The sequence below is a fragment of the Canis lupus genome, chromosome 27, assembly GCF_003254725.2.
Source record: "Canis lupus dingo isolate Sandy chromosome 27, ASM325472v2, whole genome shotgun sequence".
Classification (NCBI taxonomy): domain Eukaryota; kingdom Metazoa; phylum Chordata; class Mammalia; order Carnivora; family Canidae; genus Canis; species Canis lupus.
Window position 1 is genome coordinate 5085157 of NC_064269.1, and position 27057 is coordinate 5112213.

General features: G+C 62.9%; 2 protein-coding genes across 11 annotated transcripts; one reads left to right on the forward strand and one right to left on the reverse strand.

Moving 5' to 3' along the window:
• Position 1: 1 nt before the first annotated feature.
• On the forward strand, positions 2 to 9061 carry MCRS1 (microspherule protein 1). 8 transcript variants are annotated; one of them, XM_049102835.1, is made up of 16 exons: positions 30 to 122; positions 1029 to 1091; positions 1327 to 1778; positions 1968 to 2106; positions 2455 to 2593; positions 3181 to 3339; positions 3485 to 3594; positions 4501 to 4609; positions 4885 to 5023; positions 7016 to 7091; positions 7408 to 7436; positions 7551 to 7643; positions 7799 to 7881; positions 8044 to 8131; positions 8385 to 8512; positions 8626 to 9061. In XM_049102835.1, exons 3-16 carry the CDS (start codon positions 1730 to 1732, stop codon positions 8710 to 8712), a joined length of 1428 nt encoding a protein of 475 aa, XP_048958792.1. In that variant the 5' UTR covers positions 30 to 122; positions 1029 to 1091; positions 1327 to 1729; the 3' UTR covers positions 8713 to 9061. The 8 variants fall into 8 exon arrangements, with proteins under 8 accessions (XP_025333318.1, XP_035563071.1, XP_025333312.1 ...); XM_025477528.3 differs by having other exon boundaries at positions 1327 to 1446; XM_035707178.2 differs by lacking the exon at positions 1029 to 1091 and having other exon boundaries at positions 3 to 122.
• On the reverse strand, positions 9052 to 25373 carry KCNH3 (potassium voltage-gated channel subfamily H member 3). Of its 3 annotated transcripts, none has more exons than XM_025477519.3 (16): positions 25202 to 25373; positions 23555 to 23788; positions 22963 to 23097; positions 21996 to 22129; positions 21320 to 21563; positions 20790 to 20947; positions 20498 to 20705; positions 17091 to 17201; positions 16469 to 16747; positions 16074 to 16273; positions 15603 to 15852; positions 12045 to 12262; positions 11172 to 11503; positions 10745 to 10851; positions 10107 to 10183; positions 9052 to 10009 (listed from the first exon to the last, which is right to left on the reverse strand). In XM_025477519.3, exons 1-16 carry the CDS (start codon positions 25275 to 25277, stop codon positions 9413 to 9415), a joined length of 3360 nt encoding a protein of 1119 aa, XP_025333304.1. In that variant the 5' UTR covers positions 25278 to 25373; the 3' UTR covers positions 9052 to 9412. The 3 variants fall into 3 exon arrangements, with proteins under 3 accessions (XP_025333304.1, XP_025333308.1, XP_025333305.1); XM_025477523.3 differs by having other exon boundaries at positions 23555 to 23784; positions 25202 to 25339; XM_025477520.3 differs by lacking the exon at positions 17091 to 17201 and having other exon boundaries at positions 25202 to 25371.
• Positions 25374 to 27057: the final 1684 nt, after the last annotated feature.

The window sequence follows — 27057 nt, forward strand, 5'->3', positions numbered from 1 at the left end:
AGGGGTCGCGCCGCCCCTAGCTCGCAGACCCGGAAGTAGATGTGCCTCGCGGAAGCCGGGTTTGGCCCTGCGGCTGCTGCCGTCGCCGCGGAGAAATTGTTGGAGCTGGCAGCCTAGGAATGGTGAGACTTCGCGCTTCGCTTCTGAGGGTTCGGGGCAGAGTTTGGGGCGAAGTGGGGTTTTCCAGGGTGCCGCGGGGGAAGACCCCCCCCACACACGCACACAGTGTTTGGGGCCCCGCCCCGGTAGCGCCCCGAAAATCTGCGCATGCGTGGGCCGGCCCGGCCCAGAATCTGGTCCGAGATGTTACGCATGCGCAAAGGTGGAAAGCCGAAGGTGGGGTGAGAATTGGCCTAGGAGTCGCTCTCTGTCCCTCGCCACCCGCCCCGTGGGGGCTTCAACCGAGAGCATCGGGGTGTGCCCGGTGGTTTGCTTTTTGAGTTGCAGGGCTGACGTCCCCACTCTCGCCCCGAGCTCCAGAAACAGACCTGCACTAATGCCCCGCCTTGGGTGTGCACCTGGGGGAGAGCGAGGGCGGGGGGAGGACGGGGCGCAGAGCTAGCCTCAGCGCGCGGAGCGAGGCCCTCACCTGCTCCCCAGGTGTGCGGACACGCAGCCGTATCCCACGGAGCGGCGCGACTGGAGCGCTGGGGCAGGGCCGGAAGGCTGTGCGGAGTGCCGCCCTGGCCTCAAGGGGCGGGGCCCGCGAGCTCGCCCCGGGGAGTGCCCGGCGCCCCAGTCCTCCCGCGGTTAGGATAGGAGCAGGCGCCCCAGGGCAGGTGATGCTCCGTCCCCCAACCGCGTTTTTTTTTTTTTTTTTTTTTCAGCTTCCACGCGGTACCACCTACTAAATCTTGAGCCAAAGCTGCAAAATGGGGGCGGGGGGAGGAGAGGGAGGGATGGACTGATTGGAATTCTATCTCGTTTCCCCGCTTGGGCTTGGGAGGGCAGGGGAGGTGCTACTGAACTGAGTGGGCTGCGACGATAAGAAGTGAGCCAGTAATCCCTTGTTTCGTGCTGGTTTATAGCTGAAGCCCTTCACCTAGCGACTCTTGAGTAGAATCCTAGAGGTCCGTGGACCCCCTAAAATGGTACGTGTTCGTACATTTTTCTGGAGTGCACCGCTTTGATATTCTCAGAGATGCTGGTGACCTTTAGAAAGCTGTTGGTTTATCAGCGTCACATTGGCAGGATAGAGCCTTGTGTTCCTTTTCCTTGTGTCTTCTCCTACCTTAATGGGATCCTGGGGGAGCTGCTCCAGTATAAGGAGGTGAGGCTGGCCCGTTGGAAACCTGTGCGTCAGGGAGCCTCATTTCTCCTTTGCAGAATCTCCTCTCAGCCTCTAAGCTCACCTGGTCAGAATCCTTGGATGAGCCTGTGGGACCCTTCCTCCTAGCCCTGTGGTTTGGAACCAGTGGCTTTGGGACTGTAAGAGGATGGACAAAGGTAGTATGAGGCCGGGCCAGCTCCCCAAACGCTCAGGCGCCAAGCATCTGCTGATTCCACCCCGTGCCTGGCACGTATGTCTTTTCGTCCTGGCTGGGCATTGCCATCTCCCCCTGGGCCAGCACCACCCACGTACCTCTCGGCAGAGGCCACAATTGACTGACTTGCTGTTGAGCTGCCGCTCTTTGGCATGGCTGCATTTTGATGGCAGAGGGAACAGTTATGCCCAGAGCCCCGTGTGTCGGCATCACCAGTCTGACCTGAGCACCATGTGCTGCACGACATGACACGTGGCACCGGGAGAACTGCCCAGCGTGGAAGGTCTGGGCCAGGTCTGAGCCCAGATGGGATCTGGATGGCCAAGGAACTCCCACCTTAAAACCTCAAATGTCAAGGAAGCAGGGAAGGGCCAGGAGGGCTGGCAGGCGATGGGGGTGGGCAGAGGAGGGGTCCCGTGTTCAGAGGCTCAAGGCTCTGCGAGGCACTTAGGAGACCTGAGTTCACCAGTTCTCTTCTTCTAGATTCTCAGGGGCTGCTAGATTCATCTCTGATGGCCTCCGGCACTGCCAGCCGCTCAGAGGATGAGGAGTCGCTGGCAGGGCAGAAGCGGGCTTCCTCTCAGGCCTTGGGCACCATCCCTAAACGGAGAAGCTCCTCCAGGTAGTAAGGGTTCAGGGGGCCAGGGACCGGGCAAGGGCATTGGGTGCTGCACACCTTTGCCACTGTTGGCAATGGCTGAGCCCTTCTGGGGCCTAAGTGTGGGTAGAGCTTTTTGCTTTTCCTGCCAAGCCCCTCTCTGTGGGACGTGGGCAGAGGAGGGAGATACTAGGTCTTTGACATGAACTCTTTGTGGCGCGGTACCCTGTCATCTCAGAGGGCTGGAGCGCACAGTTCAGGCCCCATCCACTGCGCTGGAGCCAGGAACCTGCTCTGTTTCAGAGCCTGGGTGTGTATGAGTGGGTACGGGGGAAGGGGCAAGGGATGCTCACTGGGCAGGACTCTCCACAGATTCATCAAGAGGAAGAAGTTTGACGATGAGCTGGTGGAGAGCAGCCTGGCTAAGTCCTCTACCCGGGCGAAGGGGGCCAGTGGGGTGGAGCCAGGGCGCTGTTCAGGGAGTGAACCTTCCTCCAGTGAAAAGAAGAAGGTGAGAGATTATGAGATGTGGGGGGCTGGGGCCAGATTTTGTATTTCCCCACCACCTTTGCCAGCTGGCAGGAGCCCCGCAGGAGAGGCTTGTGAGAAAATCCGGGGGCCCTAGCCCCAACCTCAGCTGCCTCCCTCCTGGGAGCCCATCTCTTCTTGCTGCTCCCCTCACACACACACACCCTGTCAGTGCGTCCTGTATCACATTCTGTGTGGGAGGCATGGAGCGTGCATCTATTCTGGGAGCAGACAGCCTGTTCCCAGCATTGCTGGGTGTAAAAATAACCCCCCAGGTGGCATTGCTCTGGCCCTAGACACCGTATCAGTCAGAGTAGTTTCCTGGTATCCTCCCCACCTGCCCTCCACCCTGGAGTTGAAGGTGCTACCAGCAAAGAGGAGACCCCATAAGGTCCTGGGCCATGTAGAAGTGCTCTGAGCGGGTGGGGACTAGAAAGCTGAGCTCCTGCCCATGTTGCTTACGGTCCGTGAGCCTGGGGCTGCCACACACAGTATGGAAAGCTCCAGGCCTGAAGCCCGAGCTGCCCCTCTGCCAGCTTGGAGCTCATTCTCTTCCTGTCCCCTGCCCAGGTGTCCAAGGCCCCTAGCACTCCTGTGCCACCCAGCCCAGCCCCAACCCCTGGACTCACCAAGCGTGTGAAGAAGAGCAAACAGCCACTTCAGGTGACCAAGGATTTGGGCCGCTGGAAGCCTGCGGATGACCTCCTGCTTGTCAACGCTGTGCTGCAGGTAGTGCTTCTTGGCCTGGGCTGCACGTCCCCTTCCTCTGCCCAGCCTGCAGTCCCCAGCCCCAAAATAGCCCGCGCCCCGGGGGTAGCAAGGGAAGGCTTCTTCCAGGCTCTGAGGCTGAGGCCAACCCATCTGGGCCTTGCAGACCAACGACCTGACATCTGTCCATCTGGGCGTGAAGTTCAGCTGCCGCTTCACCCTTCGGGAGGTTCAGGAGCGCTGGTACGCCCTGCTCTACGATCCTGTCATCTCCAAGTGAGTGGGGCTGGCTCCAGCAGCGGGAAGGTACTGGGAACCAGAATTTGGCTCCTGGAACAGACAGGACTATACAAGGGCCCACGGGAGGGGCCTGGGAGGCAGGACTCATGGGACCTTGCATCCTCTGGGATGGTATTGAAACCAGCCAGGCTGGGGAGGGAAGCTTCTCCCTGCTGCCAACCCTGCTAGCCCTGGCCTGATGCTGAAGGAAGGGGATCTGGAAGCTGAAGAAGTAGCTTGGGAGAGAACACCCGAATGAGCAGGAGCCCTGGTTCCACCACTGTGTGCGCTGTGATTTGGGGCAGATCACTTCCCAGCCTTTCCACACTGACCTCCCATGACTTCTTCCTTCACAAGACGGAGTCGGAACAAAAGAACAGGAGGGCCCCTAAAAGGCCAGGTTCCAAGTGAACCTGTGCACCCATGCGGCACACACTCTTCCTCCTCAGCCACCTCGCTTACCATCATCAGAGTTGATTGCAAGCCTAGCACCCGGCTTTTACTCCCTAGCACCACTTAAGCGTAGCCACGGCCCTGACAGGCCAGGAGGTGGGCGGGGCTCAACTTTGGAAAGAGGGTGTGGTGGGCAGTGGATGGCAGCTTTGGCCAAGCTAAGAGAAGGTCTTGGAGGAGCAGCAGCTTGTCTCAGGATCTCCCTCAGGACTGGCCTCTGGGGCCTGTGCCTTTGAGTCTCTTCAAGGGGGCAGACACTGGACACTCGGTTGGCTGAGTTTGCCTGTGTTATGCTTTCAACAAACCCATGAGGCCACAGGTGCTGTGCTGAGCCTTGAGCCTTTCTCTCAAGGGCCTGGCCTCTAGTTCTGGATCTCAAAGGCCTTCAGGAACCCCAGATGGCTTGACACCCTCCTGTCAACCCTGCCCTCTTTCTCCCTGTCCCCCCAGGCTGGCCTGCCAAGCCATGAGACAGCTGCACCCAGAAGCCATTGCCGCCATCCAGAGCAAGGCCTTGTTTAGCAAGGCTGAGGAACAGCTGCTGAGCAAAGTGGGATCGGTAAGGCTGAGGGGCCGGGGAGAGGCCTGACCACTGGGAAGACCCCTGACACAGGGAGGCCCCGTCGCCTGGAGACATGCCCTGCGGGTGCTCATATATCTGCAGGCACCTTTGTGGATGGGGTCCTCAGGAAGAGCCAAGACCGGCTCCCTCTTCTTCCAGCCGCTAGTGGGTTGGGGGATGGGGGCCGGGGGGGGGGGGGGCGCGGTGCACAGCGGGTGTGGCAGAGACGAGAACGAGAACACCCAGGTGCTGAGAACAGGCTTGCCCTCCAGACCAGCCAGCCCACCTTGGAGACGTTCCAGGACCTGCTGCACAGACACCCCGATGCCTTCTACCTGGCCCGTACTGCCAAGGCCTTGCAGGCCCACTGGCAGCTCATGAAGCAGTATTACCTGCTGGAGGACCAGACAGGTAACTGGCGCCGGGAGCTGGCGGAGTGGTGCGCGCGTGTGAGGTTGTCTGGGCTCGGCTGCCCTCGGGTGCCAGTAATGGATCCTTCCGAGGCCCCCGGTGCCTTGCCTGGGATCCTGAGCAAAAAGTCTAAATGAGAGGCTTGTCTCCCACTTCTGTTCTTGTCGTTGTTGACCTAGCGCACCGTCATGTAAGTGGCATGTTCTCCACGAATCACACTGAAACATGAGTAAAGTGTGAAAGTTCCCTTCGCTGCTTACCCTTCCCCGTTTCCTTCCCTAGAGATGCTACTACCCTAGAGAAGGTACTTTTTCTAAGTCTTTCTGCCCGTCTCCCCTCCCCACAATCCTCCTCGTTCCTTTGGCGCCGTCCAGAAAGCCCTTCACGCCCAGGCCTTCTGCTCCTGTTAGGCTCGCACTCCTAACGACGGGTACCGGGAAGGTCAGCTGCTAAACCGCGTGCAGCTCCTTGTTCCGTTTGGGACTTGGGTTCGGTCTTTCCTTGGACGTCGGTCATAGCATGGACGCTCTGCTCTCCCTTCTGGACAGTGCCGTCTGTCAGCATCTCCAGGGTTGTTCCCGCGGTTCTAGAAATGAGGCTGTGCCTGTGTCCTCCACCTACTACTCCCTGGCCCTGCTGCTCCTGGTTATGAAAAGATACTCCTGCAAGAGGATTTTCAGGAATCTTGTCAGGGAGGGCCCCACCTTTTTCTTCTGAGGATTTCTGAATTTAGTGAGCAGCTCTCTCCACTCCTGCTACTGCCAGATTTCTGCTTCTGCCTCAGGCTCCGGTGTCCCTGAATCCCCACGGAGAGCGTGAACGCTGCTGGCTAAAGTCTATTTTTGCTGCTGTAGCTAGCTTCTTTGAAAGTTACTTTGTACAACTTAGAGATTCAGTTTTTCTCTCCGGGAGTCTTCTCTGGGGCATTTGATTTCTCCTTGGCCTCCTTGGCCGCACAGTGCTGGGATCCCTACACGCTGCTTAGCTCCCAAGCGGGTTTAGTGGGGTTTTAGGCAGCTGTGGTGGGGATGGAGCCCGGGGGGTGGGGGGGAGGTGACCACCCCAGTCCCTTGTCTCCCACAGTCTGACCTTGCAGTTGAGGGGAGGGTAGCATTTGTGGCTCCTGTGCAGCCTCCGTCACTTCCCTGGGAGGCAGTGAAGACTCCCCCGGTGTGGACACTGCTCAGCCGGCAGTTCTCAGGCCACCAGCTAGTGGGCGCTGCCACCACGCGACACCGCAGGCTGGGAGCCGCTGGCCAGGAGGCAGTTGTTCTGAGTTTGGGGGCCAATCTCTTTATAGTTGGACCAGAAAGAAAACTGAAAACCTTTCATGCAACTATTTATCCTCAATGTACTTGACGGACTGTGATACTCTATCCCATTTCGTATTTGTGAAACAAATGAAAACTGGTTTTGTGACCTTTAAGATATCATTAACCCACAGCTTGAAAAACGCTGGCGGAAGGCATGGTGGCTCTCTTCTGGCTCACCCTAAGTGGGGCTTGACTGGCATGTGCCCACCGCCTCTTGCTGAGTGTGGCCAAAAAGGTCGGGGAGTATATGATGTGAGAGAGGAGCATTTTGGATTTGGAATCGGGAAAGCGGGGCTCGAATCCTGGGTCTGTCCTAAACCTGAGGGCCGTGGTGTAGCCCTCCTTCCTGGAGCTGCCTCGGGCAGGGGCCTAGCGTCAGGGCCTTCCCTCCTAAGTTCACGGCTATGTGAGAGCTTCACACGCTGAAAAGCACACACAAAAGGTCAACTTTAATTCCCTTTTTTTCTAGAATCACCTCTGCCCTTAGCTGATGTCAGGACTGCTTTGTGTCACATTAGCTTGCTGCCCAGTCGGGCACGTGCTCTGTTACCTGTTGATCTCAGCACAGAACCGTGCACGTGTGGCCTGGTCTCCCTAGTTGGCCCCTGAGTTCAGTCCCCTTGCTGCAGAGGGTGGAGAGGGGGCAGCGGCGCTGACCATCTCTCCGTCCTTTGTTCAGTGCAGCCGCTGCCCAAGGGGGACCAAGTGCTCAACTTTTCCGACGCAGAGGACCTGATCGACGACAGTAAGCTCAAGTGAGTGGCTGAGGTCACAAGCAGGGTGCAGAGTGGAGTGTGTCCCGGGGACAGAGCTCTCCGGGCCGCCCGGCCCTACCTTCTGCGGCGGGGAGCTGAGCCCAGCGCACACTCAGCCTCATGCTCCGCTTGTCCCCTGGTCGCCTTGATGAGGGTCCCCACCACCACTCAGGGAAAGGAGGCTAGTCCAACAGAGGAGCAGCGTCTTGGGTTCCTCAGCCGAGGGACTCAGGGACACCTTAATGAGCCGAGTAGCACCTGATGGTCGTGGCAGGTGAGCTGGAAGTGGATCCTGACGTGTCTTTCTCCCCCACAGGGACATGCGGGATGAGGTCCTGGAGCATGGTGAGTGTACCCCGGTGGGGCTGTTAGGGGGTAGAAGCTCCTGCTAGCACAGAGGACCAGTACAAGGTACCGGTGGCCTCAGAGTGTCCCTCCTTACCACCCACCTCACCCCAGAGCTGACAGTGGCCGACCGGCGCCAGAAACGAGAGATCCGACAGCTGGAACAGGAGCTGCATAAGTGGCAGGTGCTGGTAGACAGCATCACAGGTGAGGAGGGCCAGGCTTCAGCTCCCTTCGCCCCACCCCAAGACCCCTGCTGGCCTGGCTGGGTGCACCCTCATCTCCCAGCCCCCGGCTCACTGCCTTCTGCCCTGTGGCCCTAAGGAGTGGGCTCTCCCTGACACAAGCCACTCTTCGCGCAGGTATGAGCTCTCCTGACTTCGACAACCAGACGCTGGCAGTGCTGCGGGGCCGCATGGTGCGGTACCTGATGCGCTCCCGAGAGGTAAGGCGGGCCCAGCCGCCTGCTGCCGCAGGTTGCCCTCCTCTGTCATGCTGGTCTTGACCCCGCTCGCCTTTCTGTGTCTGGTCCCTGATTTCTCATCTTTCCCTGGCCTGTGTAGACCCATTCCTCAGGTCCCAGCCCTCACCTGCCCCATTTCCCCAGATCACCCTGGGCAGAGCAACCAAGGATAACCAGATTGATGTGGACCTGTCTCTGGAGGGTCCGGCCTGGAAGATCTCCCGGAAGCAAGGTACCAGCAGGAGGCAGTGTGGGGGTGTCCCTCCCAGCCTCCAGCCCTCCAGCCCTGTGGCTTGGTCTCCATGGGAACCGTCATCCAGCGCTGGGGCTGAGCTGGGGCTGAGCCACTGGCATTTCAAGATTTCTAAGTTGGGAGTCCCGGGTGCCTTCTAGCCTGTCCCTGGGAAGCAGTGCGCGTGGGGACTTCAGGCCCTCCCTTGGCCTTCCCTGTCCCCTCATCCGCCTTTGCCTCTCCATCCCTACAGGTGTCATTAAGCTGAAAAATAATGGTGATTTCTTCATTGCCAATGAGGGTCGGCGGCCCATCTACATCGATGGACGGCCAGTACTGTGTGGCTCCAAGTGGCGCCTCAGCAACAATTCCGTGGTGGAGGTGAGCTCAGAGGGAGGAGAGGTCGGGAGACCAGGAGTGCGGGGAGCCGGTATGCGGGCCTGGCCCCCCCATCCCACCTCTGTCCTCGAGCCACCCTTCTCTCCCGCTCGTAGATTGCCAGCCTGAGATTCGTCTTCCTCATCAACCAGGACCTCATCGCCCTTATTCGGGCCGAGGCTGCCAAGATCACGCCACAGTGAGGGGTGGTGGCAGGACCCATGTGCTCTCTGTGGCCTCAGTTTCCCCTGCCATTCCAGCCCCTTGGAGCTGGAACTCAGGCTCCTGGAAAAACCATAGTAGGCAGGAGGAAACCCAACTGCGGGCCCATTGATCTGAGCCTCTGGTAGGGCAGGGCTGGTCCTGGGAAGCCCCTGGAGGCTGGAACCCTCCAGCTTCCTTAGAGCCAGAGCCCCTCCCCTCCTCTCTCTGCAGGCTGCCCTCCTCTTCCCTCGGGTTCCCACCTTTGCCCTTTCGTCTCCAGCTGATTAACTTCAGACTTTACCTTTATTATTTTTCTTTTGTAAATAAAAAGCACCAAGTTCCAAAGTAGCTCATTTTATTTATTTTTTTAATATAAAAAATGGGACTGGGGAGACAGGGACACATGCAGGGGATGGCAGGGTCCCTCCTGGCCTCAGGCCTCTGTCCCCCCATCCTGCAGAGGGAGAGACGGTCAGAGGAAGAGGCTGAGGGGTACGAAGATTCCCAGCCTGGGGCCTGCCCCTGAGGCTCCAGGCCACCCGGAGTCGGGGGCTGGGCCCTCTTTAATTCTCCGCTCCCTGCCCTGACCCGGAGGCAGCATGGAGTCCCAGGGATGGCCGCCGTGCTTCCTCCGCCCCGGGTTCAGGCGGAGCAGCCGCTGGCAGCAGGTCTGGCAACACTGAGTTCTGGGGCTGGCGGTCAGACCCCTGTGCCCTCTTCCTGGGTCCACTGGACTGTGCCAGAGCCATGGCAGCCAATAAGCACCATCTCCAGGCTGTGGGGTTCCCAGGGCAAGGCCAAGCCCCCAGCCCCCGGCGGGGGCTCTCCAGTACTAGCAGCCTCGGCCTGGTTCACGGGCTCCGGGGGCCCAGTCCGAGCCCCTTCCTCAGGAGGCGGTGAGCCAGGGGTGCTGGGCTCGGGGCCGAGTTCGCCTGAGCCCGGGGGCTCAGAGTCAGAGGTGGAGGTCCAGAAAGCTGTGGCTCGAGGCCATGGGGAGCTCTGAGATGCTGGGGGGCCCCAGGGCCAAGGGGCCACGAGGGGAGGGGGTTCTGGACGAGGGTGGGGCCAGGTCCCACTCAAGACAGAGCCAGCTGGGGGCTGCAGGCAGTAGGAGGATGTCCCAGTGTCCACACACAGAGGCTGTAGGAGCCCAGAGGCGCTGGCTAGGCACGGCCCCTCCCCTGCGGCCCGAGGGCAAGGGCCCTCCCCATGGGGTGCCAGGACTTGCTGCACAGCCTGGCGAAGCGACTGCAGGCCCTCGCGCATCTGCAGCACCTGCTCGGACAGCTCTGTCACCTTTGGGGAGCGAGGTAGGAGAAAAGAATGACGTCAGAGGAGTCTGGAGCTCCCGGACAGCAGCGCCCGCCCCCGCCCCACCCTGCCCCTCACCCACCGCCTGCCGCAGCTTGTCCAGCGTGTCCACGTTTCTTGCCTCACCAGGCCCGAGGGGGACGGCGAGCAGGCCATTCTCTGCGAACAGTGGGATGGGGTTACAGGCGGCACTGGCAGAGGAGATGGCGCGGGGTCCGGGCCTCCGACCCTGCTGCCCGCCACAGCCGCTCCAGCCTTGCCCCAGCGGCATTCTGCTCACCGGGCCGGGGACCCAGGGATGCAGCCCTCACCTTCCCCTCGGGGAGCTGCTCCTGCCCGCCCCCCAGACACGTGACCACTCCCGGGAGCCCCTTACCCTGTCGGCTCCAGGGGCTGCGTGGGCGGCTCCAGGGGCTGCGTGGGCTGCACGGCCTGGCCTGGCCCCACTTGCAACCCTGCTTCCCCCACAGCCCCTGTCCTCCCCAGAGTCTTGGAGCCTTTATCCTATTTAACACACGCAGCCCCTGCATTACAGGCCCGAAGCCTGAAGCCGGGGCGGGTGCAAGGTCGCGCTGCTGCGGAGCCCAGTGCGTGGAGCTGAGCCCCGGCCTGCCTAGCACCAGTGCACTGGGCTTCACCACTAAACTGTACTGCCCGACCTGTAGGTTGAGGAGGGCAAGGGGGCACGTGCCCTGCCAGCCTGTCCCCAGGCCCCCCTACCTGGTCCAGGGGAGGGGCTGCTGCTGCACTCCGGGCCAGACTGCCCCACGCGGAAGGAGAACTTGGGCTGGTCGGAGCCACAGCCGTCCTCGATGCCATCTACTACCCTGAGGACACAGGTGCCAGGGCAGCAGATCAGTCCGCGGGTGGCCGCTGCCGGGCCCGGTGCCCACACACAGCAGCCCCCGCAGCCTGGAGCTCCGGGCCCGGGGAACGCTTGGTCCCTTTCCCTAGGGGCTTGCGGTTCTGCTAAGGATCCAACAGGACGCAGCAGAATTCTGAGCAGGGAAGGGCCAGGCACCAGGTGGGGGGCTGCGGGCCGCAGGAAGGTGGAGTCCAAGAAGGCTTCCCAGAGGAGGCAGGGATGGGCCCCAGCCCCATCACCACCATCTCTGCCACGGTGTACCGAGGCCCAGGGCCTGCTTACCTGGGGCTCAGATCCGGGGGGACGTTCCATGGCACGGAGGGCAGCTGCAGCCCCTCTAAGCTCCGAGGGTGAACAGAGGGGCCGGCCCCAGCCTGCAAAGCCCCCGCCCTGCCCGGCCGTCCTCGGCCCCTCAGCCTGGGCCGGGGTGCCGTCCGGCGTGGGGACAGCAGCTTGGCAGCTGAGGAGGAGGAGGTGCAGCCAGGGGACAGCAGGGGGCTGGAAGGCTCGTCAGCCGGGGCGGGGGAGGCCGTGGGGCCCTGCTCCCCGTCCGTCTCTTTCTCCTCCAGCGTGGACATAAGGGTGTTGTCGCCACTCAGGGAGCTGGTGTCCGCCTGGGGACGGTGGGGCCAGAGGGGCGGCATGGGTAGCCCCTCCTGTGCCCCACTCCCTGCCCCATCCCGCCCCCGTCTCCCCAGGAGGAGCTCCCTGGATGCCCTGTATCTCCCCCCTCGGAGGAAGAGGCTGGAGGGGGGGCTGTTTTTCTGCTGCCACTGCACAGCCACCAAGCCCTGAAGGAGGTTGCTGCCTGTCAGAATTCGAGCCGAGCGTGGGTACCCCACCCCTGGGCTCGGTCCCTCAGGCTAGCCGAGCTCCGCAGAGAACGCAGAGAACGCCTGCTAAAAGCTGCTTTGGGGTTAGGAAGATGAGCCAGGAAAAGTCAAAGCCCCTCAGAGCAGTCCTCACTCGTGGGGAAGAAACCAGGGAGGCCCCAGGGCTCTCGAGAGGCGGCCTGGAGGAGCAGGGCCGGGAGGGCCGGTGGAGCACGGGTGGCTGCGCAGGGGCAGGACGGACACGTGCCCCCACGATGTGTGGGGGCCCACACAGTGCCTCCCGAACCCCAGCCCCCTGTGCACACGTTCCCAGTGCCCTCACCTCTGCGGGGCCTCCACCGGCGCCCAGGTTGTAGCTGAGCTCCCCTCGGAGGCCCCGGCTGAAGCGTGGGGCAAACTCGGGGTACAATGCAAGGCTCTCGTGCAGCCCAGCCAGCTGTAGACATTGTAGGACGCAGTAGGTCAGCCCCTTTACATCGGCATTGGCCTTGACCACCTGCTCCCGCCGGGGCAGCTCGCAGCCAATCAGATCTCCCTTCCCTGGGAAGCGAAGCAGAGGTCAGCAGAGGTCAGCGAGCCCTGCCCCTCAGCACCCCCTGCGAGCTCAGCGGGGGGCGCGGGGGGGCTTGGGCCGCACAGAGAGGAGCAGAGGGGCCCAGGCCCTGGCTGACCCCTGCTGCCTGCCTCTGGCTCCTCAGGCCTGCAGTGAAGCACACCCCGGATCAAAGCCACTGCGCTGGACGCATTTACATTTTAGCTCGAGACAAACGAGTCCCCAATTCTCAGGGTTCTAAGGTTGCCTGTAGATCCAAACCCCTTATGAAAGTTAAACCAATCAGATTCCAGGCCCCATCTCTACCCACGGAATCATTATATCTACAGGAGACCCCACAATCCGATGTTTTTCAACCCGCGCAGGTGATTCAGGTGGGACTCATCCAGGATCCAGCAGGTTAGTGCTCCGCGAGGCACAGGGATGTCAGGCGGCCGCATTACTTCACCTCCCTGAGCCCTGAGGCTTCTAGGACAGGTCTAGTACTGAACTGAGTGGTGGCGCTCCCTGGATCTTACCAGAAGGTGTCCATGGAGGGTTTTCCCACCACCCAGCTGAGACCGCCACCTGGCTGACAGCATTGTAAAATGGCATCAGAACCTGCATCCCAACCTCCGAGATGTGAAATTGTAGGAAGAAAATGTGGATGGACTGGGGTGTCTCCAGTCAGGATTAAATGAGTCGGTGCAGGTGAAGTGCCTGACACAGAGGCGACCAATCGAAGTTCCTCTCCTCCTCCGCCCTCCGGCTCAGAGTCCCCGGCAGATGGTTCCCACCCGGGGTGGCAGGCTCTCGGCAGTGGGGCAGAGCACGCGCTGCCCTCCCAAGTCCGTGCAGCCCACGCCGGGGGGTGCACAAGACTGGACGGCCTTTCGTCAACCCTCAAGGCAAGAGACGGATCAGTGCCACCCCCAGCGTGGGCCGCCTCCCGCTGCCAGCAGGCCTGAGCTTAGCAGCCTCCTCTCAACGTTCATGGACTTTTGCTCAAACTTGAGTGTAGAAGGCGTCGCTGTTAGATCATATTTCTTGGTTTGAGGCCCATCCTTCTGGTTCCTTCTTAGAGGTGTTTGGATCTCCATGTGCTCATCCGATGAATGAGCTCTCCTCGTGTGTGTCATCACCCAAAAGGTGAGACAATCGCGCAACAGGCCAAGACCGGTGACAGAGCTCCATGCCACCGGTCTCCGACTAGAGACTGCCGTCCGGGTGTGGGGGGCGGGGAGGGGGGGAGCTTCCAGCTCAGCTCTCCACCCCCTCAGGTCTTCCTGGCACCGACACCGGCCCGCGTCTCTCCTGCCGCCTCCCCCCACGGCCGGCGGTGCCCGCTTAGCTGCTGCCCACACAGGGAGGTCGGGCCAGAACCCACATGCAGGCCTCGCCTCCGCCTCCGCGGCTCAGTAGGCGGGAAGCCCCCGGTGTTCAGCGAGGGAGGCAGCTGGGCGCGGGGTGAAGGCGAAGCAGAAAACCAGCCCGGGGGCCACCAGGCACTCAGGGCATCCAGAAGAGCCGTCAAGGCAACAGCGGCAACAGTCCATCGGGAACGTATGGGCAAGGACAGGATGGATCAAATGGGGCAACGTTCTGGTGCTGGGGACACGCAGTGAGGCAAAGGCCTGGGGTGCAGGCGGTGGATGTTCTTGAGGCTCCGTCTTCATCGTGAACATGATTACTCTGCAACCTGGCGCCTGGCATTAGTGAGATGTTCTTGCAGGACCAATGCCAGCTCCCAGCCGCACCGCTTCCTCGGCTCTGAGCTGAAAACCATCTGTTTAATAATCTGCTCGACAGTCTTGACCAGTCTGCGATTGTCAAAGTCTGTTTGCCCTTCCGGATCTCTCCAGTTCTCCCTCCTTTCTCAAGGGCCGCCAGCCATACATGAGCGGCCGTAATTCCGTTTGCTCAGAGTCCGGGCATAAAAGGCATCTTGGTCCAGAAGCCAAACTCCCAGAAGAGCAATGTGTGACAGCCTCCGGCCTCCCCTACCTCCAAGACCCCCTTGACGGTACTTCTTTTCTCTGTTGGGTGATCACCCTCCTCAAGGGAGAGGGGAGGGACGCACAGAAGCTGCTGGGCATCTGGTCTTAATTCTCCAGCTTGGGCAGCCCGGATGGCTCAGTGGTTTAGCGCCACCTTCAGCCCCGGGTGTGACCCTGGAGACCCGGGATGGAGTCCCACATTGGGCTCCCTGCAGGGAGCCTGCTTCTCCCTCTGCCTGGGTCTCTGCCTCTCTCTGTGTGTGTCTCATGAATAAATGGATAAGATCTTTGAAAAAAAAAAATTCTCCAGCTTGATGAGAGCCTCAGCCCCTCCAGGTGTCAGCCGGCTCCACAGTGAGTCTACAAGCCCTCGAGGATTCACCTCCCTTCCATCCCCCGGGCGGGGCCCTCCGTTACCCAAGCAGAAAAGAGTTCCCACCCGAGGGGGTCAGTGCTGACAGCCTCCCCCAGCTGTGGAGCCCCGCAGCCGTTTCCCAAAGCCCCGTGTCTGTGTCCCGCCACCCTGAAGTCATGCCCTTGCTTCGGACACAGCTGGCTCTCCGTGGAGCAAAGCACCAGAGGGCACCGTGAATGAGGCCCGAGGTTTAGGGTTGGTGGAGTAGGTTCCAACCCCTCCTACCAATTCATGAACCTCTCCAAACCTTCCATTCCTTCCATGCGAAACAGGCACAACACCAATACCTCTGCCATGGGTTTTGTGAGCTTTGTATGACCTAAGGGCCAGCCCTGCTGTGACACTCTTGGGACCAGCACTGTTGGGACGTCCATTCCATAACTGCAAGCTCTTCTTCCTTGACCAGGGACTTGACCCATCTCCACCTCCTTCTTTTGCCAAGAAGGGAAGTATATAGGCAGAGTCTGAGCCCTGCCGTCATCTACTGGGGCCCCGGGCCTGCTCTGCGATCAGCCAGGAAGGCACAACGGCCCTCACCCCGGAGCGGGCGGAGGTGCCCCACAAGCATAGGCCTCACCGCCCCTGGCAGCCCTGCCTGAGTGCACTCTCCAGCACTGCCATCCTCTGCATCTGATTTTCCAGAAAGTGCTGCCCCCCCTCCATGGTGGTCCTGCACTCACTCCGGGAGGCTTGAACACCTGAGGATAGTTCCCCCTCCCTGAGTTCCCACCTGGTGGTCACTGGGGCTGCTCTGAGCTCTGCCCAGGGCTCCCCAGGGCTCCCGAGTCCACCCTGGCTGTTCCCCCCCGCAGGAGGCCTTGCCGGGGGTGGGGGGGTGGGGGGGTGGGGGGGGGCCTCTCTCCGGGTTTCTGCTGATGGGGCCCTGGCTCCACCCGCCGCCCACCGGGCGCTGCCCCCTCTCCCGCCCTCACAAACCTAGGATGGCAAGGACAGTGCCGCCCTTGAGCACCTCCATGGAGCCGGAGCAGACGAAGTAGAGGGCCTGGAGAGCGTCCCCCTGGTGGATGAGGTACTCGCCGGGGGTGCAGAAGGCGGGCCGCAGGGCCAGGGAGAGCGCCCGCAGGCAGCCGCGGCTCGCCGCCTCGAACAGAGGCAGCTGCAGGACCTCCTTGTGCAGGTGCATGGCGATGTCTGCGCGCAGCTCGTCGGGGAGGCTCTGCAGCAGCTGCGGGCGCGCGGGGGAGCTCAGTGGCTGCGCCCCTGGCGCCAGGGGGCCGTGGGGGGCCCAGGCCGCGCGGAGCAGGTCAGCGAGGGGCGGCCGCCCCCCCTCCGCCGTCCCCGAGCCTCGGCCTTTCCTCCCCGCAGGCCCTGGCCGCCCCCCGCCCCACACTGCCGACCCCCGGGAGGCCGAGGCCACCCTCTGCGCCCTCCCGCGAGGCCGCGCACCTCGGCGGTGTCGATGCCGTTGTTCACGGCCCAGGTGGCCTGGAAGTACTCGAGCATGCGCTGCTTGAGGGGCTTGGGGATGCGGTGGATGCGGATGTAGTCGCGCAGGTCACGGGTGCGGCTGTGGTACAGAAAGCGGCGGGCGTACATGCGCTGGATGATGGCCGTCACGTTCCCAAACACCACCGCGTGCATCAGGGCTGGGGAGGGTGGCGAGAGGGGGTCACCTCCGGGCCGGCCTGACACCACGCAGGGCGCGTCTGGCCCGCCCGCCGCGTGGCCTCGAGTCCTACGGCCCGGTGGCTCCCCTGGCCCTCGTCCTGTCCTTGGTCCCCCCAAAGCAGAGGAGCCCCTCGGGAGGGCCTCGGGCCGGGGGGCGCGGGGCGCGGCCTCACCGCCGATGAGCATGGTGCAGATGGAGAAGATCTTCTCGGTGTCCGTGTTGGCGGACACGTTGCCGAAGCCCACGCTGGTGAGGCTGCTGAGCGCGAAGTAGAGGGACGTGATGTAGGCGCTGCGCAGCGACGGGCCGCCCAGGAGCTCCAGGCCCGTCCCGTTGGCCTCCCCGGCCGCGCCGCTGCAGTTGTCCTTCTGGCCCGAGCTGTTGCCCGCGGGGCCCCGGCCCACCAGGTAGTAGGGGGTCTCCAGGCGGCGGGCCAGCTCCTGCAGCCAGCCTGCGGAGGGGGCGCGCCTGAGCAGGGCGGGGGCGCCCAGGCGGAGCCACCCCCCGGGCCCCCAGCCCTGGAGACCAGGGCCAGCGAGCTGTCACCTCTCCAGCTGGGGTGTGTGGGGCCCGGAGCCGAGCCGCGGGCATCGCGCCCCCTGCCCCGTGGCCGGCACGAACCCCGGGCCCAGCTGGGGCCCAGCTCCCCTACCCTGCGCACCCACACTCCTCTCGCCCTTGCTCTCACCTGCTCCAGAAAGCCCTTCACCCCCACTCCTCCCCACAACCACACAAACCCCCCGACCCCACGTACGAGTTCTCAAGCACGCCAACGTGGACGCGAGCATACGCACCATCAGGGCCACAGACGTGCTCCGCACAGCTGAGAGGTTGAGGACACACACGTGTGAGCACATTCACAGGTGCACAGCCACAGCCACTCACACGGAAAAAGCCTGCGCGCACTTGGGAGAGAGACAAGGGCACACAGGTGCTTGCACTCGGACACGCAGGTGGGAGAGGCGAACACAAGCACACGTGTGAGCACACTCAAAGGCCACAGACAGGCAGGCACCTGTGCACATGCAGAGGCTCCGGAGCACACATGCGGACACGGGCCCAAGTGGGGAGTGTGCCAGCCTCGCCGTCAATCCCACATCCTCTGGCCTGGCCTTGGCAGGAAGTGGGGCTATGTACTGGGCTCTCGCGGGAGCCGTGGCTACTCAGAGTCACTCTGGGCCTAGCTGGAAGGTTGTGGGAACTCTCGGGTGTTCGATGGGGGATCCTGGGGTCCACAGGGGTCCCAGGGGTCCCGGCAGAGCTGGGAGTCAGGGGGAGCAAGAGAGGGAGGGCCGGTCTAGAGCGGAGGCACAGAGGCCAAGTGCAGAGGGGGCTCAGGATCCCAGGCTGCAGTGGAACTCCCCTCTGCGGGCACTGCCCCTCCCACCTGGACCACCCAGCCCCCTGCTCCACACTCTCCCGAACACCTTACACGCACTGCTCCCACCATCTCCACACCCCTCCTCACCCCGGACCCATTCATTCAGCAATCCCACAAGTATGTGCCATTTGATGGGGCTCAAACCAAAGTGCTGTGGGTTAGGGCTAGAGGGCTTCCTGGAAGAGGGGACATTGTTGCTTCATCTCAGAGGATGGGTAGAGTTTTGATTCAAAGAAACGGAGATAAAAAAAATTTAAAAAAAAAATTTAAAAAAAATTTAAAAAAAAAAAAAAGGGGGATCCCTGGGTGGCGCAGCGGTTTGGCTCCTGCCTTTGGCCCAGGGCGCAATCCTGGAGATCCAGGATCGAATCCCACGTCAGGCTCCCGGTGCATGGAGCCTGCTTCTCCTTCTGCCTGTGTCTCTGCCTCTCTCTCTCTCTCTCTCTGTATGACTATCATAAATAAATAAAAAAAAAATTAAAAAAAAAAAAAAAAAAAGAAACGGAGAGAAGCTTGGTCCTGATCTAGGGAAAGGCCATACTGGGCCAACCCTAGGGATGGAGACAAGTGCAGGCCAATAGCTCCACTTAGCTAGAATGTGGGGTTCACACCGGGGGCGTCAAACTCTCGGCCAAGGAATTTGGGAAGATGTGTTAAGGCCTGAGCCAAGGTGAGGACCCACCCTTGTAACTCGGAGTGTCCTGTGAGGCTGCATGGAGTGTGCAAAACTCTTCAGCCGCTATTCAGTTGCCAGGAAAGGAGAGTGGGGAGCCAGGGGTGAGAAGCTGGAGAACGATGGGAAGGTAGCAGAAAGGCCTGGCCTGTCTTAGCTCGGGGACATGGGCAGCTCCTGGAGCTGGTGGTGTGGGGAGGCTGTTCTGGAGGCCTGTGGCTTTCATACTGAGAAATGCCGAGTGATCACCCTCGGTATTTAGCACGTTTGAAAATCTAGCCCATCTCCACTGGGCTCATGGGAATCAGGGGACAGGACTCCGTCCACACTATGGCCAGAGGAGCAGCAGAACCAAGGCAAGGAAGCCAGGGGAAGGCGCCTCCCGCCAGAGCTGGACCAGGAGGGGGCGCCTCTCCCCCTCCAGACATCCCTCCAGAGCTGGACTCCGGCAGGTCTAGGTGTGGCTCTGACCTCGCTGGGGAGTAGTTTCTCTGGAGAAAGGAGTAGGTGATGATGTGACGGACTTCGAAACTCCCCTAATGTGAGCTAGTATCAGCCCCAAATAGAATGAAACCTCTCAGAAGCTTAGGGTTCAAGGGTGCAAGAATGAACATGTGTATCCGCAAAGCAGCCTGCCTCCACTTGCCCGTGTTCTCCATGGTGGGACTCAGAGCCCCTCCGGGAGCCAAAGGTACTCTGTCAGCCGAGCAGCCCCTGTAAGGTGGTCAGAACCACAGGAGCCACCTGGATGCATGACTCGGAGCATCTGGGTCCTGTTTGGAAGCAAACTGACCCAGGGATTTGGTGTGTCTCAGCCCATTTTGGGATCAGGGCCATACAGCACCACTATCTCCCAGCCCACTGACTGTTTGCTGGGTGGCCATGTGACCCCAGAGCCGCCTCCACCACAGCCTCCCTCTGGGAAGGGCAGGTGCCAAGGAGCTGACACTGCCGGAGCATTCTGGTTCCATGTGCTCAGCAACTAGAGCTTTGGGGAATACCCAAGTGGGCCTCTGGGCCACACACCAGTCTCCATGGGCTTGGCGAGGGAGAGACGATTTGCAGGAGCCTCCTCGGCCCTGGGAACGGATCGGAGCACATTTCTAAGGCCCACCTGCACCTCTGATGATCCCACCAAGGAGCAGATGGTTCTGTGAGGCCAGCTGAGCAGCTGGCTTGTTGCCCACGGATGAGAACAGGCACTCCAGGCCGGTGGGGAAGCCACCAGAAGGCTGGAGGGCTTGGGAGGAAGAAGGTGTGTTTGGTTTGGGAGGCTCAGGGTATGAAGAATTGGAACAGGCTTGGAGTTAGGGGAAAGACGGCAGCTGAGATGGGCACAGTGGCACCAGTGCGACCACAGGGGACAAGGGGAGGGGAAGAGCAGGGCCGGGGCGAGGAGGCCGGCAAGGGTGGCCTTGCTCAGGACAGAGAAGTCGAGAGGTTCAGTGGAGCGTGGTGAGCGGGCTCAGGAGCCACAGGACATCGAGGAGATGAGGGTTTGGCCCCCAAAGTTCCCCTGTGACCTGCCAGCTGCCATTCTGGGTGGAGAGGTGGGGGCGGGAGCCTTCCTGGCAGGAGTTAAGATGTGGGTGGGAGGAGAGTGGAGCGGGAGTAGAGGTGAAGACCTGCGGGCGCGGAGAAAGGCTGGTTTAGGCCTGGGGAGCGGAGAAGCCGCTGGGAGGGACGCGCCTCAGCGGGCAAGGTGTGGGCACGGCAGGGAGTCCGAGAGGGTGGGTGGGGGCCGAGCAGCAGGCATGGAGGTGCTCCCAGCTGGGCGGGCCCGAACCCGTGAGGAGGCCTCGGTGGGCGGACAGGACGCCGCTGGGCAGCCCGCCCGTCCTCACCACTACGCCTGCCCGCTAAAGAACAGTCTGCCTCAAGGTGGTAGCTCTGTCACACTCATGCGGGCACACGCGCACGCACACACACACCAGCCCCTGCATTCTCCTCACTAACACACGCCCAGTTGCCTGGATGCCCCAGATACACACGCAGAGGCAGACCTGCACACACACCCGACTCCTTGCATCAGCCACACACACGCACGTGGACTCACGTTGCCCTGACACACCCACACCCCAGGAGCAGCACTCCTCCGGCACATTTGCGCACGCGCACGCGCCCCAGCCCCCCGGAGCGTCCAGTACCGATCTCGGGCAGCTCGGAGGCACTGCTCTCAATCTCCCGCTGGCCGATGTAGAACCAGACACAGGCCACCCAGTGGGCGAGCAAGGCGAACACGGCCATGAGCAGGGTGAGCACCACGGCGCTGTACTGCGAGTAGCGGTCCAGCCGCGGGAGCAGGCGGAGCAGCCGCAGCAGCCGCACCGTCTTCAGCAGGTGGGCCCCAAAGTACTGAGGTGGGGGAGACGGGGAGGTCACCCCAGGGCCGGCCGCACCCACTCTGCCCGGAAGCCCACCCAGCCCAGCCACACTGACCACATTGACCTTGAAGGCATGTAGCAGGTCAAAGGGCAGCGCCGCAATGACATCCAGCAGGAACCAGGTGGTGACGTAGTGGAGGCAAATGGACTTGGGGGCAAACACCACCTGCCCCGACTTGGACACGAACGTGGTGCGGAAATTCAGCACGATGTCTGCAGGAAGGCCGGGTGGGACTCAGCATGGGGGCGAGGAGGAGCCGCTTCACTGGGCACCTGCTCAGCGTCTGACAGTGTCCTGGGCCTCCTACCATCTTCCCCCTACCATAGAACTCTAAGGGGTGGGCGTTGTCTTGCCTATTTGATGGAGGGAGAAACTGAGGATGGGAGAGGCTACAATCGGCTCAGGGTCATGGGACCCATTAGCAGTAGAGCCACGTTTGGAACGTAGGTTTGATTTCAAAGCCCACGGGGTCACAGATGGGGGAAGGGCATGGGGGACACTGTCGGAGGCACAGGAAGCCATGTGGACTATCGCCCGAGGGGGGCCTGGCACAGGGTGGGGTAGGGGGCCCAGGGCACACGTACCAAGAATGAAGAGGACCTCCACGGCCAGGTCGCAGATGCTGGGGGCACTGCGGGCTGCGCTGGGCTCCCGGGCTGTGCTCACACACACACTGTAGGGCACGGTGACGGCCACGTAGAGGGTGGCGAGCAGGATGAAGCCGTCCCAAGTGGCCCTCAGTGCCCCACAGTGCAGCAGGATGAAAGGTGACTTTCGGATGGCGGCTACTTTGTACTCAGGCAAGTTTGGCTTCTCCCCAAACACCCCCTGAGTGAGGCAGGGCAGGGTGGGTCCGGCCAGGGAGGACAGGAAAGTGGCAGAGGCTGAGTTTGGACAGGGTCTGGGACAGGCATCCACCTCCTTCCTCTCCCTGCAGACTCCAAGCAACCTCTGCCATAGGCCCTAGAGTCCCCACGTTATAGAGCTGAAGACTAAGGACAAGGAGGGGCCCTGACTTAGCTGAGGTGGCCCCCCTGCTTGGGGGAGAGGCCGACAGTGATCCAAGGCTCGTCTGACACCAGGGCCAAGACTGATGGATGAGGCATCTGAGCTTCCCTCCCTCAGTCATGACCCCCACAGTGCTGGTGGGATGTGGGTGGTCCCCTGGACACCCTCTAGGGTGGGCTTAGTTCTCCCCCTCCATCTCCTCAGCTTTGCCCCTACCCTGCCCCCAAACACACACCCTTGTGCGCAATCCACCTTATTGAGCTTGTGCTTGCCCTTGGGCTGCTTCTGCAGGTGCCCGGACAGGTGGTAGAGCACAGCCCGGCTCCGCCGCCGGTTGGCATTGAAGCCTTTGGATCCTCCCCGGCCATATCGGCGCCGGCCACCCCCTGCAAAAGAGGGGCCCGTGAGGATGATGAGGGGGGGGAGTGCCCACATACCCTGGTCAGGATCTTAGGTGAAGGACACCAGTTGCTGGCCCATGGGCTGCCCTGACTCATTGACCAGTTGGTCTGTTTAGAGTTGGGGCTCCAGGACCCTCATTTCTAGAGGCACTTGCCAGCCCCAGCAATGGGCAGTCCTGGGGGTGCTTCTAGACACTCCTCCAAGTGCGCTTCCAGGGGCAGGAGGTCTGGATCAAGGCAGAGGCAGCAAAGGATCTTCCCAGGGAAAGGCCTGAGCAGGGAGTGGAGAGTGGTTCCCAGGGCTGGGGGTGGGGAGCGGGGAATGGAGCGTACCCCCAGCACCCCCAGTGGCAAAGCCAGCTTCTGATAACAGCTTTCTGGGCTGGCCAAAAGCTTCCGCCAGCCCTGGGAGGATGCAGGAGGGGGAAGGCCGCAGGGACTACAAGCAGGCTTTGGCCAGGGCTGCAAGTCAGGTCTGTGGGAGGGAAAGGAACCAGGTGGATCTGCGCTCAGCCCCACTAAGGGCAGGAAATGGTACTCCACAGCACTAGTGGAATTCGGCTGCTTTCAGTTTCTTAGTAAAGATGACTTTAGAACTCCAACTCTGTCTCAACTAGTCTATTTGGAAACAAGCTTCCCATACCTGGGCAAATGGAAATGAGAGCAGCATAAGCCTCTCACCCAGCAAAGCAGGAGTCAATGGATGCAAGGGGGCGGGGGGACCCCCAAGCTCAGACTGGGTGCCAAGGCCCCACCCAGGCCTGCGGTACCCAACAGGCCAGCCACAGCAGCTAAATCAACAGCCCCAAGGCACCCACCTCTCTCCTTCCAGTTGTCAGGGCCCCCTCGGTTCTTGGTGTCAGTGATGTCCTTGTGAGAGACCAGGAAGAGGGCCACCTCCCCTTTCTCATTCTTTATGGGTATCACATCCAGGAGACACCAGAACGGGAGCCCTGGGCACAAAGACAGACTCAGCCCAGCTCCTATTCTCCACCTTGCCCAAGGTGACAGAGGTCCCGTGCCACCCCTGGCCAAGACACAAGCGGGATCAGGGCTTTACTGGGAGGGGGGCAGCAGCCTGGCTCCATCTAGGACAGGGCTTGATGGAACAGGGCAGGGGAGGGCAAAGGAGGGCAGAGAGGACCATCAGACGCGTGTGTTCACGGATCTGTCCTGCTGAGGTGAAGACACTTTTCTGCTTGGGTGAGAAACCCAAGATCGGAAATTGGGGAGAGGCTGAGGCTGAGGTAAGGATGGGAGAGAGAAGCCAGGGGCAGTGGCTGGGGTGGAGAAGGAAATGGGGGGGCGGGGCAGAGACGATGGGGATGGAGCACAGGGGCAGCAGATGGAGTGGGTGCCAGGCTGGGTGAGACCTCAGAAGTGAGCCGGTCTGGCCAGGTGGCCCCTCACCGCTCTTCCGGTACAGGATCAGCTCAGCCTTGAACTCCTTGTGCTCATCCAGGGCCTTGCGGATCTGTTGGCGGACAAGCTCACTGGTGTCTGGCCCATAGAGGAAGGAGCAGGCGCAGCCCCGCTGCATGACCTCGGCCCGGGAGAAACCCGTGAGGTCGCAGAAGCCATCAGAGCAGTAGACCACGGGGAAGAGCCCCGCCACCTGGGCGTTGCCCAGCACGAAGTTACTGTCTGCAAGAGAGCACCTCTCAGAGGCGGCCTGCGGGGAAGGGGCACTCGGTCTACCACCCCTCCTTTTCTAAATGCCTGCAACAAAAGGGAGGGAGTCGCAGAGCCCAAGAACCCCGTGCATGTGCGTGTGCGTGTGCGTTCCAGCCTGGAGGTCAGGGCAGGCGCTATTTATAAACAGGAATCAGTGTGTCACCTGTGTACCAGCCCCGCGAGAGCCCCCTCCTAGCAGCGTGTGTATGTGTGCATTCAGGAATCAACACACGTGAGTCCTGAGGTTGGTGAGTGCGGCCCCGTGTGGGAACTGTGCCCTCTGGACGGTGTCCAGAGCAGCCTGGGGGAGGGGGCAGGGGTGGCGATGCCCAAGGGAGGACTGCGCACGACCAGCCCTTCTCCTCCCTCTGCCTGGTGCACTCCCCAGCTAGGTGCCCAGGTTGGCTGTCTGGCCCCTCGGTCCAGGCCACCATCCATTCTGCACTCCCTGTTCGAACCCGGCTGCCTGACCTGGCTCAGGAATAGTGAGTGAGTGTGATGGAGAATGGGGGTGTAAGAATGGTAGCTGAACAGCGCTGCCTGGAGCCAGGAATGTATTGGGGAGTGGGGGGCACTGAATCAGCAGGCTGCAGGAGCCAAGCACAGGGCAAAGCAGATGGAGAAGCCAGTGTGTGTGCGTGTGCGTGCGTGTGCGTGCGTGTGTGTGTGCGTGGGGGGGGTTGCTCAGTGATGGGCTCCCACCCCCCATCAGGAACGGCAAGACCATGGAGGGCCACAGGCGGAGAGCTGGGAAGCCCCACTGGGGGTGAGTGTGAGGGAGGCGGAGGCGGGAGGGGGTTTTCACCACTTTCCGGGTGTTCGGAGCCCTGCCTGCCCGCAGCCAGGAGCTCGGTCACCTGCTCCAAACTTCCCCAGTCTTGGGGGGATCACCCCAGCCTGCCCTTGGGGGTCTGCAGGGGCTCTGTGGGCTGGGGCTGGGGCTCAGCGCGGAGGTGAGCCTGGGCTACCGGCGCCCCTGAGCCCGCCTACTCTAGCTCCCGGGCAAACCGCCCTCCTCAGGGTGTCTGGACCCCGGTGTCCGGGTGCCCCTGAGCGCCGCCCCTCTGCACCCCCCCCCCCCCGCCGCTCCCCTGCGGGCCGGCGCCGGACCGGGATGCGGTGAGTTAGGCTCCCGGTCGGGGGCCGCGCCCTCCCCTCGCCCTCCGGGCCCCGGGCCCCGACCCGCAGGCTCTGGCCCTTTCGCCCCCCGGGGCACGGCCGCCCCTGACCCTTTGGAGAAGCGGCGCCTGGAAGGAGACGGCGGTGCCGCCCGAAAGCGGGGCCGCGGCGGAGGGAGGGGCGCACGGGGGCGCGAAGGGCCAGAGGCCGGCGCGCGGGAGCGGGGCCCGGCAAGGGGGTGCTCGGGGCGGCGGTGGGACTCACGCGTGCCGTCGAAGCGCGTGGCGATGGTGTCCAGGAAGGTGTTCTGCGGCGCCAGGAGTCCCCGCATGGCCGGCATCTTAGGCGCCCGCGGCCTCCCGCCCCATCCCTCCGGGGCGCGGGGGCTCCGCGCCGGGGGAGGGCGCCCTGCTCGGCCGCCCCCCGCCGGGCCCCGCGCCCCCTAGCGCGGCCGTCGGACGCCCGAGCCCCGCCCGGGTTTGCAGGCCGGGCCGGCAGCCGGCGCGCGAGGGGGCGTCCCCGCCGTCGGGGCCCCGAGCATGGCGCGCGGCCGCCCACGAGCCCCGGCCCCGCTCGCCGCCCGCCGCCGCCCGCCGCCCGCCGCGCTCCCCGCACCTCCCGCTCGGGCTCCGCGCGGCGCCGGGCTCCCGCAGCTCCCTCCGTCTGTCGGGGAGACGCGGCGGCCGCCCGCCCTCCCCCCGCCCTCCCTCCGGCGCCCGCCGCCTGCACCGGGGTAACCATGGAGACGGGCACACCCAGGCAGGGCCGCCTCCTTAAAGGGACAGGCCTCCCGCCCAGGGATCCCCTCCCCTCGGGGCCTCGGTGGGGGCAGGGGAGGCGCCGGTGCCCCTCTCCGCCCCCCGCCCCGGCGGCCGCCCCGAGCCGCCCCGCCCGCCCCTCGGAGGAGACCGGCGAGCGCCTGGTCCCGCCCGGGCTGACTCAGCGCCGGGGCGAGGCGTCCTTCTCTGCAGCACGGGGACGGGGGTGCGCAGACTGTCCTCCCCCGGAGGGACGCAGGAGAGCTCCGGCGGGCTGTGCGCGGGGCGGGGGGGGGTTCTAGAAGACGCTCCCCCCGAAGACAAATGTAGTGGGAAAGGGGGCTGGGCAACCGGACGGAGGCGGGGGAGGCCGGCGGGAGGCGGAGGTCGCGGCCCCTACGGGGGACCCCAACTGTACCGGGACAGGGGAGCGGGGGGGTCTCAACACCGCTGCTGGGGCTCAGGCCCTTCCCACCCCGACCTGACCCTCCTCACTGGGAGGTGCAGCTGCAGGCACGAGCTGTCAGGAAGCCGGGGGGGGGGGGGGGGGGTAGTCCTGAAGTGAGGTGGAGACGCTCTCCGCGAGCGCCCGTGGGGTGTGCGTGTGCGTGTGTGTGTGCAAAGGCTGGGAGGGACGGGGTAGCCCTGGTAGTCCCGACCCCAGGTTGCCCTGCGTTTCCACGAGCTGCCGCCGTTTGCCTCTCTGGCTGCTCGGGAGGGTCAGGCTGCAAGTGCAGCGGACGGGGCAGGAGGTCAGACTCCGGGAGAACTTCCAGGCTCGTGCGAGCGGCGAGTGGCAGGGCCCGGCCTCCGCGCGCAGCCACCCCCTCGGGTCGCAGGGAACTGGGCTCCGCAGGGGCCCCCTCGGGTGCGGGGTGCGGGGTGCGGGGTGGGGGCAGGGCCCGGCGGCAGGCGGTCCCCGGCCTCGCGCTGCCAGCGCCGCTCCTCCTCCCTCCCACGATTTGCCTGCGAGCGCGGCTGCCGCCCGCGCCCAGAGGAGCCGCCGAGGCCAAAACAGCAATTTGTTCCCGGAGGGAAGCGGGAGGCCCAGCACCCCCGCCCCCCGAGGAGACACATCCACTGCCACCCGCGTCGGAAAGCAAGGACTGTCGCCGGCCCCGCCCGCCCCTCCCCGGCGACCCGGGCCAAGCCCCAGGCACCTGTATTTAAATGAGCTGGTGCTTGGGGAGAAAAGGGAAGAAGGGTCCTCCTCCCCAAGTCCTCCGAATCCTGGAACTCTGCTCCCGGGAAGACTGACCCCAAGGAGCCTGCAGATCCCCTCCCCGCACCCACCCCCACAGTCAGCCCTCCCTGATGTTCGAACATTCTACTAGGAGAGGGTGCAGCTTAGAAGTCAGCCCG

Excerpts from the sequence above, each read along its gene's own strand:
- MCRS1 (XM_035707178.2), top strand. The coding sequence starts at position 1,730 with ATGACACGTGGCACCGGGAGAACTGCCCAGCGTGGAAGGTCTGGGCCA. Across the intron at positions 1,779-1,967 it reads GCGTGGAAGGTCTGGGCCAG|ATTCTCAGGGGCTGCTAGAT; the intron begins GTCTGAGCCCAG and ends CTCTTCTTCTAG. Across the intron at positions 2,594-3,180 it reads CCTCCAGTGAAAAGAAGAAG|GTGTCCAAGGCCCCTAGCAC; the intron begins GTGAGAGATTAT and ends TCCCCTGCCCAG.
- KCNH3 (XM_025477519.3), bottom strand. The coding sequence starts at position 25,277 with ATGCCGGCCATGCGGGGACTCCTGGCGCCGCAGAACACCTTCCTGGAC. Across the intron at positions 16,274-16,468 it reads CTGCACCATGCTCATCGGCG|CCCTGATGCACGCGGTGGTG; the intron begins GTGAGGCCGCGC and ends CACCCTCCCCAG. Across the intron at positions 11,504-12,044 it reads CCGGTGGAGGCCCCGCAGAG|GCGGACACCAGCTCCCTGAG; the intron begins GTGAGGGCACTG and ends CACCGTCCCCAG.